Genomic DNA, 12,248 nt, shown 5'->3' on the forward strand with positions numbered 1-12,248 from the left:
AAAGAAAGAAAGAAAGAAAGAAAGAAAGAAAGAAAGAAAGAAAGAAAAAGAAAGAGAAAGAAAAAGGAGCAGCACCTGGGGCTCAGTTGGTTAAGCATCTGACTCTTGGTTTCAGCTCAGGTCATGATCTCAGGGTCCTGGGATCCAGCCCCACGTCGGGCTCCATGCTCAGCAGGGAATCTGCTTGAGGATTCTCTCTGTCCCTCCCCCCACTCGTGTGCTCTCTCTTTCTCTCTCTCTCAAATAAATAAATAAATCTTTAAAAAAAGGAAAGGAAACAAATAAAATGATCACAGCATGTGATTACCATCCATTCCTTCATCGCATGTGTACTGAGAACCTACTATATGCCATGAGCTGTGCTAGGCACTTGAGAGCAAGGTTCCTTCTAGGAGAGGTGGGGGGAGATCAAAAATTAAAAGGAAACAAATGGATAAGAGACTTCCAGGTAGTAATGAGTGCTGTGAAGACACTATATGAAGGAACTGTAAGACTAAAAGAGCTACTTTTGAGTAAGTAGTCAAGGAATACCTGTCTAAGAGGTGAGACCTCCTTGAGGGACACCAAGTATCCAGCCAGGCAAAAATCTTACGGGAAAGAGATCTGAGCAAAAGATAATAGCAAATGCAAAGGTCCTGGGGTAGGAACTAGCATGATGTGTTAGAGGAATTCAAAGATACCCAGGGAAGCTGGAGCACAGTGAGTGGGCCTGGGGGTGGGAGGCAGAAGATGAGTTAGTTCAGGGTAGTGAGAAAAGCCAGATCATGCAGAGACTTGTGAGTAAAGAGTTTGGATTTTGTTCTAAGTACAGTGGGATTCACTGAAGCGTTTTAAGTAAGAAAAGGATGTGCTCTAGTTTAAAGCATAGTGCTGGCTGTGGTGTGGAGAATGAATTGGAGGAGGCAAGGGGGCAGGTATAGGCAGAGAAACCATGTAAATGAGACATGATGATGGGAGCAAGAATAAGAATGTTGGTTGTTGGGACACCTGGGTGGCTCAGCCGGTTGAGTGTCTGACTCCTGATTTCAGCTCAGGTCATGATCTCAGTGTTGTGAGTTCAAGCCACAGGTCTGGCTCCACACTCAGTGCCGAGTCTGCTTGAGCTTCTCTCTCTCGCTCTCCATATGCCCCTCCCCATGCTCACACACACTCTCTCTCTCTCTCTGTCTCTCTAAATAAATAAATAAAATCTTTGAAAAAAATGATGTTGGTGGTAGCAATGGAGAAAAGGATGATCATATTGGGGATAAATTTTGAAAGTAGGGCTGGCAGATCTTGTTAATGGGTTGGCTGCAGCCATGAAAAATTAAGGAAGCTTCTAACTTTTTAACATAAGCAACTGGGGTGGATGGTGGGCCAACTATCAAGTCAAGCAATACTAGTGGAGGAAAAGATCTGGGAGATTAATCAAAAGTTTGGTTTTGCGCCTGTTGAGTTTGAGGTGCCTACCAAATGCTCAAGTAAAAATGCCACTGCTAGAAAGAAACAAATAAGGTGATGTGATGGAGACTTATGGGAGAGGGATGGAGAGCAGTCCTCTCTTTATTCTTCCTCAGACTCCAACCTCCTTCCTATGTTGAAGAAAATCCACATCAGATGAGTCTCAGTAGGAAATAAAGTTCTCCTTCCCGCCAAAGAAACAGGAAGTTGAGACATGACTCACTTTCCCAGCTTCCCTTGCAGCTAGGGCACGGCCATGTGACACAGGTTCAACCAGTTAGATGCAGCCAGCTTAGACTAGACAGGCAAAGAAGCAGGTGCCACAGAGAGCCAACTCCGTGGGTGGCTGCAGTGGCAGCCTCCAAGACAGACAACGCAGCTGAGCTTCTACAATAGTAGCCATGATGTTCTCAAGAGCCATTGCTTGTCTTTTTATTTTTTGGCTGTGATTCTCACTGTGAGGCCATCTTTTCTGTTTCTGTGGTTTGCACAAACAAATCCTGAGTGATGGGAAAGAAGAGTTGGGCTTAGAGATAGTACTAACGAAAGAGCCTTTTGACATAGTGATATTTAAGTTGGGTTCTGAAGATTGGAGAAGAGCCAGCCATGGAAAGGACCTGGAAAGGAGTATGCCACCCAAAAGGAACGATGAATGCGAGGCTCTGAGGTGGGAAAAAGCTTAGTGTGGTCCAAGAGCTGGAAGAAGGCCTGTGTGGCTGGGGGTAAGAAGCAACAGAAAGAGATGTGCTAAATGAGGTCGGCTTCCTCAAGGAGCCAAGATTCCAAGCCACCGTGGCCAAGTTCCAAAGCAAAGACCCGGTCCACGCCTCTCTGTAGCCTTTCCCCTCCCCCACCCATGGAACTCCTTCTGCGCTGTTGCCACCGTTGTCATGGTGATAGGCACTGCAGTGCGTTTCACTCACTGTTCAGGCCAGGAAGGAGTTGGCGCGTCTTTGGGAGTCCCTGCCCCTCCCCGTGGAGGCCCCGGGCCAGGCCGAGACAGCAAGCAGGGACAATGCCCGTGTTGATACCCCCAGCTGAGCGGAGCCAGGACACCCGCATAGGGGCTCCAGCATGGCGCGAGGCAGCCAAGGCCATCACGCAGAAGGCGCACCACCTGACCGACCGCTGCGGGCAGGAGGCAGTGACCATGTGGCAACCCAAGGACAGCGTGAGGGACCCACACGTGGCGCGCCATCTCTGCCGCGCTGCCTACATTCTGCCCTGGCGTTTCCGCGTGGAGATGCTCAAGGGCGGTGGCACCTTGGAGAAGCCGCCGCCGGGCGAGGGCGTCACGCTGTGGAAGGGCAAGATGAAGCCCCCCGCCTGGCACGCCCGCCTGCCGCTGCCCATGCACCGCGATGCGCGGGCCCTGCAGACTGCCGAGGTGGTGCACGCGCACGCGCGCGGAGCGCGCCTCACCGCCGCGCGCTTGTGCCGCGCGCAGCACCAGATCAATGGACAGCTGCGGCTGCTGCTTCGCCAGCGGGAGGCTACGGACCGCAGGCTCAGCGAGGTGCGCAAAGGCCTGCTCATTAACCAGCAGAGCTGCAAGCTTCGGGGCTACCGGCCCAAGTCTGAGAAGGTGGGACCATCCTCCCTTCCCTCTCAGAGACCGAGGCCTCAGCTCCCGGATGCTCGGCCTGGGAAAACCCCTCCCCGTAGAGAGAACACCCACCTCCACCCCAGGCCCCAGCTCCCATGGAGTGAGGGCACAAGAAGATGAGGACGCTCCCAAGAGGAGGTGCCTCGATTCCGAGCCCAGAGGGTGAGACCCTCCCGAGGGGATGAGATCCTCAGGCCCCTTGCCCCAAAGAGAGTGTCTATTCCAGTCCCCCAACCAAGGAGAGAAAGTGGGACTCTCAATAATCAGACTAGATGAAATTCTTCCCAAAGGGGAACCACAGCCCTCAGCCCAGGTATGAAATCACCCACCCAGCCCCCAGGCCCAGAAAGTGAGACCCTCCCTAAGACCCTCAATGCCCCAATCCCAGTGAAAACACACCCAAAGCCCCCTGCTGAGGAGAGTGGGTGATGTCCTTGTCCCAACCAATGAAACTCTCTTCAAAATGTTTGTTGTTGTTTTTTTTTTAAGATTTTATTTGAGAGAGAGAGAGCAAGCAGGGGGACAGAGAGGGACAAGCAGACTCTGCACAGAGCATGGAGCCCAATGTGGGGCTCAATCTCAGGACCTTGAGAGCATGACCTGAGCTGAAATCAAGAGTCAGCACTTAACCTACTGAGCCACCCCGGCACCCCTCCTCAAAATGTTTTTTTAAACCCCAAGTCCTCCCCCACAGCCCCAGAAAGTGAGAACCCCTCCCCAGGCCTCATCTGGGGAGAAAAGAACAGGTCCTACCTACGAGTTGAGACCCTCAGACTCCAAGTCCCTGTACCTGAGAACTAAGTCCCCAGCCAGAGAAAAGAGTGAGACTCCTAGTCTCAGCCCTGGTGAAATCCTCCCCCCTAAAGTGAAACTGCAAACCATCACCCCAAAAGTGGGGAACATTTTAGCCTCTCTAAGGAGAAATGAAACCCCCACACACCGGGTGGGATTCCTACTCCCAGCCCCCAAATCCAGATAGTAAGAACCCAAAAAGGCAACCCCTCATCATCCCTATGATGAGTCCCCTGTACTTCTGGCCAGGGAGGGAGGATAAGACCATCACCAAGGAAGGGGGGACCCCCAGCCCCAGAGTGAGAACGACCTTCCCCCAAGTTAAATCACCTTCATCCCATCTCACTGGACTCCTACCTATGAAACAGAGAAGCCCCCAGCCCCACTCTCTAAAGGATAAGACCTCCCCCGCAGTGAGAGCCCCCTCAGAGTGAGGTCCCCAAAGGGTGAGAGCACCCCCAACTCCATTCTCCAAACCCAAAGTTTATGACATTAACAAGCCCTCTACTATACACTGGAAGGAGAAATCTCCCTCCAGCCCCCTCTGGAAGGTGTGAGAGATTCTCTCCTTGTTTTCTAGGTCCCTGACAAAGCTGACTGTATGCTTACCTGGGAGAAGGAGGAGCTAAAGAGCATGAAGAGGAAGATGGAAAAAGATATGGAAAAATCAGAGGCTCTGCTCAAGGTTGAGAATACCTAGGGCCAAGTTAGGAGGGGCGGAGGTGGATCCGAATGGGTGAACTGCTCTAACCTTGGGGACTGTAGCCAAAGCAAACCCTCAAACCACACCCCTGTCCATCCTGCCCTGACACTCACTGTAGTTCCACTTTGTGCAGTGGGAAAACCGAGGCTCTGAGAGATGGAGTTGGGCCCCAAAATAACAACGAACACCCCTTCTGTGCCAAGCCCTGTGTAGTCACTGGGTTAACTTCTTAAAACTCTCCTGTGAAACAGAAACTATGATCCCCTCATTAGAGATGGGGAAACTGAGACTCAGAGAGACACAGACTCACCCAAGGCACAGGGCTAGTCAATGGCAGGGCTGTGGCTTCAGCTCAGGCATCTTTTTGTTTTCCATCTTTACCGAGGTATAACTGACCATTTAAAATTGTATATATTTAACACAACTTGATGATTTGATATATGTATACATTGTGAAATAATCACCATAATCAAAGTAATTAACATATCCATCACATCACATAGTTACCTTTATGTGTGTGTGGAGAGAACACTTAAGATCCAAACTCTTAGCAAATTTCAGTTATAAAATACAGTACTGTTATCTATAGTCACATTGTTCTACATTAGATCTCCAGAACTTAATCATCGTTGCACAACTAAAACTTTGTGCCCCTTGACCAACATCTTACCGTTTCTCCCTCCCCTGCCCCAGGCCCTGGCAACCACCATTCTACACTCTGGCTCTCTGGATTTGCCTATTTTAGGTTCCAAATATAAGTGAGATCTTTCTGCATCTGGCTTATTTCACTTAGCATAATAATGAATCTCCAGGCTCATCTATGTTGTCACAAATGGCAAGGTGTCCTTTTTTAAGGCTGAACAATATTCCATTATATATATTTTATTGTATATGTTTTACATTATATATTACATATCATATATTCTTATTCTATATTATTAATATAATACATAATATATAATTACATAATATTATAACACATATATTATTATCTATTATTATATCATTTATAATGTCATATCATATTATATATTAATATATTCTATAACAATATATTATATGCTTTATACTGTATATTATAACATATGTACTATATAATGTATTCTATATATACTAATATATATTATATACTGCAATATAATACATAATATATAACATGTATTAATATATAATGTATATTATATATTAAGTACCTTTTTAATACATATTATAATTATATTTTATATATTATATATTCCATATATAATATATTTTATATATAAATATAATTATATTATATTTTATATTATATATTATAATTATATAATTTATTATTATAAATTTTATATGGTTTCTATGATATAAAATATATAAAATATAATTTCTATATATCATATTATACATAAATATACAATATATTGTATAAAATAGTACATATTATAATATATTATTTATTATATATAACTATTTTATAATATGTTAAGATATCAGTGTTTTGATTATTAATACATTAATATTATAATAGCATATATATCGCATTTTCTTTATCCACTCACCTGTCAAAAGACACTTATATTGTTTCCATGTCTTGGCTATTGTGGAGAATGCTGAAATGAACATGGAGTGCAGATATCTCTTTGAGACCCTGATCTTTTTTGGATATATACCAGGAAGTGCCAGAACTACCTTATGATTCAGGTCAGGTCTTGAGCCTAGCTCTTTACACTGTGATATGTGCTCAATCTTTGTCAGCTCCAGCCAGAGATGGTCTGTCACTACATCCTTTGCTCTTACAACAAGAATTTCTTTATGAGGGCACTAATGGAGATGAGAGAGCAGCCAGGTTTGATGGAGCCTTTGGAACTGGTTAAAGTTAGCTGGTACCCTGTGTGTGCTTTTGACTCATCTATTTGACAAATATTAATCCAGTACCCTGGTGTCTGGGCACCATGCTTGGCATTAGGGACAAACAGTGAAGAGGACAGAGCTGGCCTTGCCCTCACAGACTTCACATTATAAGGACATTCAAATAAGAGACAGATCAGGGTAGTGGGTGAGGATGGGGGAGGAAATTTAGGAGCTGGCGCACCACTGTCCGTGGTTCAGAACCTTCCTTGTGCTCATCCCACCAAACCCCCAGGCCACGGTCATATTCCTTTAAATCTGGTGAGTCCTGAAAAATCCTTCAAGAAAGTCTGAAACAGACAGGGGAGAAGACCCTGAGGGTGGCCCCAGTAGGGAAGGGTTTGCAAGAGAGAAAGGGGAATGGAGAGATGGGGAAAAAACAGACATAGATGGAAACTGAGAATGGCCACTGGAGAAAAATGCTTACAACCAAACAGATGTGTTTCAGCTTGAGATTGTGAATGCAAATTGGCACTCAGAACTTTCCCAGGGATCTTACCATGTGTCTCTAGAAGGCTTGTTGTCCCACTGGGTAAGTTATTTCATACTTTCTCTTCCTTCAAACCTCTCCAGATCTCTGCTTTCCTCATTCTCAGTGAATGACCCCAATGCATGGAAGCCACTGAAGGGAACCTTTCTTATTATTCCCTGCCAATGTTATAATTCCACCTACCTCTGCACCCACCTTCTCCCCATTCTCCTGCATCACCAATATTTCCATCTTTACTGGATTATCCTCACCAGTGAACAAATGGAGAATTATTCTCTAATGGGTACAGATCTGTTTGGGATGATGAAAAAGTTCTGGAAATGGATAGTGGTGGTGGTTGCACAACATTAATACCCCTGAACTCTACACTTAAAATTGTTAAAATGGCAAATTTTGTTATGTCTATTTTATCACCAAAAATAACCCCTCTGGATCCCATGCTCCCCTCCAGATAATCTCCATTTCTCTGGTCCTCTCACTAGCCCATCTTCTCTGCACATATTGACCCCATCACTTCTTTTGGGCAGGAACCGGATCAGTTTTCCCCACTGCATTCCCCACTCCCTGATACATTGCCCAGCACACAGGAGGGGCTTGATGAATATTTGAATGAATGAATGAATGAATGAATGAATGAATGAATGACTTTTTTAAATCTACTTTTACTCAAATGGATGAACCCCAAAGAGATTATATACAGCAGAAGAAGCTAGACATAGGATACACACTGTGTGATTCCATTTATATGAAGTTCTAGATGTCAAAAGCATTTTCTTGAAGAGCCAGGTAGTAAATATTTTAGGCTTTGTGCAAGATGCAGTCTCTGTTACAATTGCTCAATTAGGCCAGTGTAGCACAAAAGAGCCAGAGACAATATGCACATGAATGAGCATGACGGTATTCCAGTAAAGCTTTAGTTACAAAAAGAGGCAGCCAGTCCATAGGCTGTAGTTTATGGACACCTTAAAGTACAGGCAAAACTAATCTGCAAGGCAGCTTAGTAGGGAGGAGGGAAGGGGCACCAGGGATATTTTTGGGGTGATGGAAATATCCTATATTTTGATGAGGGTGGTATTTATATATGGATATATATATATTTATATATTGTCCATATATATTATGCATTTATATATTATGTATTTGTAATATATATTTGTAATACATAATATATAAATGCATAATATATTATAAATATATATAAATACATTATAAATACATAATGTATTATAAATACATAATAAATACATAAAAATACACAATATATACAATATATATAATATACATCCATATATAAATACATAATAAATATATATACATTTATATATGGATATATATACACACACAAAAGACTTGTTTTAATATATGGATATATATATATGGATTTATATGGATATATATACAAAAAACTTGTTTTAATATAACTTTCAAATAACTGCAAGTATCAAAGAAATGCAATATGCTTCATTTTATAATGGTGGAAGTAGGGTTTGGATGGGAGTAGGAGTTCAGATGAGATAGATGTTGGTGGGGGAGACACTCTGAGGACAGCAGAGGGCTCCTGATACTACTAAGAGCAGAGGAGGAGAGACCCTGAGGCTAGGGGAAGGGATCAGCCCTGAATGCAGCTGAGGAGCAAAGGACTGGTACAGGAAGACTATTGGTGTAGGTTCAGGCTACACCTCTCCTCTTTACAGGTGGAACAATTGAAGGGAGGTGGGGTTTTCTTGCAATGCCAGAGCAAAGCCAGGCACAGAATGCAAAAGAAAATGACACCCAGAACAAGGAAGCTACCACCAGTCCCTTCTGCTCCTCCCCTCTCCACCCAGGAATCATTGAACGCTTCTGGACAGGGGGAGCGGTGTGGGAAGTGTCTGAGCTTCCACCTAGAAATCAATTCTTTCTGCCAGGAACCAGAACTGGACAGGGTCAGTTCGGAGGTGGAAAAGTTTTGCAGCCAGCAGCAGAGAAATCGCTTCCAGCCGCCTCTCCCAATCTCCCCACTCACACTCTGCCTTTTTCTCTGCCCCTCTCTGCTTCCTTGCCCCCAGGCCCTGGCGTCCTGCCATGACACTCTGGCCTTCTGCTGTAAGGAGAGGCTCCAAGCTGTGGACTTAATGAACCAGCCACTGGATAAGGTTCTGGAGCAGGCTGGCCGCCACTCCTGGGTGAACCTCTCCCGCGTCCCTTCCCCGCGCACTCAGGGCCAGAAAACGCCTCCCCCAGACCCTGTGGGCACCTATACCCCAGGTAAGCCCCCACAGAAAGGAGCCCACTATTGTAGGTACTCTTGGGTGCCCACTCCGCCTCCACTTCTCAGCCCCTGCCTTCCCTGGGGAATTCCACCCCCTCCCCCCAGACCAAGTGAGAGGGCTGAGAGCCCATCTCCACTGAGGCCACGTTCTTAATTAGCTCTTTCCCTGGCACACTCCTGCTTCCCACACTCCTGCGGGCAAGCACTCCTTCAGTCAATCTGCGACACTACTTATACCAACTCCACCAACAGCCTCTCCCCTGGACTTGCTCCAAGTCCTTCAATAAACCCCCTCGCCCAGGGGCCAACACAACCTGAGAATAGAGAGGGAGACTCAGACAGCCAGGATCGGGAAAAGGAGGCCCTGGGTCTCCACGCGTGACCCCACCCCGCCCGCAGAGTGCGCCACGGCGCTGTACGAAGCCAAGCGACTGTTGATGGAGTCCAAGGACACCTTGCTAGAAATGACAAAGAACGAGGAGGACGTCCGGGAGCAACAACAAGAGATAAGCGATCGCGTGTGCGCCTCGCTGGCGCAGAAGATGCGTGAGACCTTGGAGCTGAAGGTGGGCGCGGCAGGGGCGACTCCTAGTTGGTGGCGGGAGGCTCGGGTGGACTAGAGCTGACTACGGAGATGGGGACGCGGCAGCAGAGGAGCCCGGAAGTCAGTGTGATCCCTCTGTGCTCCCACCCACCCAGGAAAGAATGAATATGACCTTAGGACTAATGAGGGGAACTATCCATCGGTGCACGAAATTCAACCAGGAAATGTACATCACTCGTGGCCTCATCAAGGTGTGCTGTGGCGCAAGAGTGTGAGGGGGTGGGGCCAGGGTTGTCCGCCTAGCCTGGGCCTCACTGCTCAGCACACCGCACTCCGCCAGGGTCCTCTGTCAAAACGTCACCTGGAGACTCGAGAGAAACTGGATAGACCTCTGGTTCGAGTGTATCAGAGACACGTGGGCACCCAACTCCCCGAAGCCTCCCGCCTCGCCCAGGTATGCCCCTCGGTGGCCCCTTCCGCGCCTTCCCGTCCTCTCTAGTCGCAGCCCCATCCCGGTAACACCGCTTCCTCAAGCACACCTGACCCAGGTCTGCCAGTCCTTCAACTCCCATCCAGAAGGAGGCCCTCCGGTACCCACACCTGTCTCAAAAAAGTCCCCTCAACCTCTACCCTCCTCACCCCCCTCATGATACGGTACGGCCCTCTTTCAACCTAGCTCCTTCATGCACTCCTTGCCCAGATGCTCTCCCACATCCCAGGTCCTCCAGGTGCGTACCGCCCCCCGCCCGCAGCCCCGCCTTGTCGCAGCTTCTCTTTCAAGCGCGTGTTGCCCCCAATCTCTGCGAGTCCCGCCTCTCCTCCCGGGCTCCCTCCTGTGCTCCTTCCCAGGCTGGGACCTTCCGCAAGCACACGTGGCCCAGGTGTGCCCCTCCCCTTCCGAGGTCCGCCCCTTCTTAAAGGTATGCTCTTTTCACACACACACCTGGCCCAGGCGTGTTAGGCCGCCCCAGACAGTGCCCCGCGGCCCTTGCTCCGGCTCGCCCGGCCCGCAGCACGGTCCCGCCCCCTCCCCAGGGCACTGACAAGCTGCAGCGCCACATCTCGCACGTGGAAAAAAACCTGAAGGAGCTGCTCGCCACGCACAAGAACCTCACCGGGAGCCTCAACTGCAAGAAGATCGGGTATGAAGTGGACTACAATGTAGTGCGCCTGCGCCTTCGCCAGCGGCACCCGCACATGTGCTACGAGCAGGCGCAGCGCCTGGTCAAAGACTGGGACCCGCGCACGCCGCCGCGCGTCGAGTCGGATGCTGCCACAAAGTGACAGACTCGCCCCCTGCCCCAGCCTTCCGGCCCAGTTCTGGCTGGACCTGCTGAGCAGAGACTGACCGCTCAATGGCTCTCCCCCTCGCCTGACCTACCCTCCCTCGAAGCATCCTCTAGAACTATAATTAAAAACGGCAATAATTACCATTTATTAAGCACCTACTGTATATCAATCACTTACCCTACAACACTTTATGGGCAGTGTATCCTGGGACTTAACAGGCTGGACCTGGGCTCCAGATTTCTGGGGTTCAAATCCCAGCTCCCCAGTTTCAACAGTGTCGCCTTGGGCAAGTCACTGTCCCTCTCCGGCCGCAGTGTCTTCACCTGTAAAATGGAAGTATTACAGCACCCACTTCAAAGGCTTGTCATAAGGATAGTGTGTAATGGTGTAGAATGGTGACTGCCCAATGTTACACAGCTAGTAAGCAGAAGAGCTAAAATGTTAATCCCTGCATCTAAAGCCTGCACTTGGAGCAAAACTTGAAGCTCCCCTCACTCCTCCCCTCTTAGATGAATGTACATTCCCAGCCCACTGGCTGCCGTTATTAACATTACGCACGCGCGCGCGCGCACACACACACGAGTTATAGAACATAACTACCACAAATAATGAGAATCAACTGTATTCGCAAAGGTGTAGACAAGATAGAAAAAAAACTCAATGGATAGCACAGTACCAAGGTGCTGGTAATTGTGGAGAGCCACCCTTGCCACTCCTAAATCTGAAAGGACAAGGTAGTCAAAAGCAGCCAGCCTTGCAGTGCTGCCGTGTGGATGCTGGGGGAATAAATGTCCCTACCCTCCTCTCTCCATTGGCCAGGGTTCCCTATTTGTTGAAGCCCAAGAGAAAGGGCACCTGTGTGTGCAGTTCATATATCCTTTAGGGCACAGAGCTGCCACCACCCTGTTGATTTTGAGCCTCTTGCAGATCCTTCCTGGGGCTGGAAATTGTTCTTTCCCCTGCATCTTTGTCCATTCATCAAGCCTCAAAACTTTGCATAGGAATGCAAGTACTCCTTTTGCACACAAAGCCTTACACCCTCGGTTGCAATCTGCCACCCTCATCCTTGTTGACACAGCCCCATCTTGTCACCTCTGCTCACCCCATATTCCCCAACAGTGATTGCATAATCCCCTCCATTGCCTCGGAGCTGAGATTTCAGCTGCTGCTCTGGGTCACATCATGAGCACCTTTTAAGCCTCTCAGTGACACCATAAGGTGTGTGTCATCGTCCCATGGTATTAAGGA

The 12,248-nt window shown here is 47.8% G+C and overlaps 1 protein-coding gene across 1 annotated transcript; it reads left to right on the forward strand.

Annotated features, from left to right (window-relative positions):
• The first annotated feature begins 2,455 nt into the window (after window positions 1-2,455).
• On the forward strand, window positions 2,456-10,994 carry CCDC105 (coiled-coil domain containing 105). Its single transcript, XM_032412094.1, has 7 exons — window positions 2,456-3,025; window positions 4,419-4,523; window positions 8,964-9,162; window positions 9,566-9,732; window positions 9,866-9,961; window positions 10,051-10,164; window positions 10,746-10,994. Exons 1-7 carry the CDS (start codon window positions 2,456-2,458, stop codon window positions 10,992-10,994), a joined length of 1,500 nt encoding a protein of 499 aa, XP_032267985.1.
• The last annotated feature ends 1,254 nt before the right edge of the window (window positions 10,995-12,248 follow it).

The sequence above is a fragment of the Phoca vitulina genome, unplaced genomic scaffold, assembly GCF_004348235.1.
Source record: "Phoca vitulina isolate PV1807 unplaced genomic scaffold, GSC_HSeal_1.0 scaffold13, whole genome shotgun sequence".
NCBI lineage: Eukaryota > Metazoa > Chordata > Mammalia > Carnivora > Phocidae > Phoca > Phoca vitulina.

What these genes read in the sequence shown, in the direction of transcription:
- CCDC105 (XM_032412094.1), top strand. Translation starts at nt 2,456, where the DNA reads ATGCCCGTGTTGATACCCCCAGCTGAGCGGAGCCAGGACACCCGCATA. An exon ending in AATCAGAGGCTCTGCTCAAG is followed by an intron (nt 4,524 to 8,963) that starts GTTGAGAATACC and finishes CCTTGCCCCCAG; the next exon opens with GCCCTGGCGTCCTGCCATGA. An exon ending in GTGAGACCTTGGAGCTGAAG is followed by an intron (nt 9,733 to 9,865) that starts GTGGGCGCGGCA and finishes CCACCCACCCAG; the next exon opens with GAAAGAATGAATATGACCTT.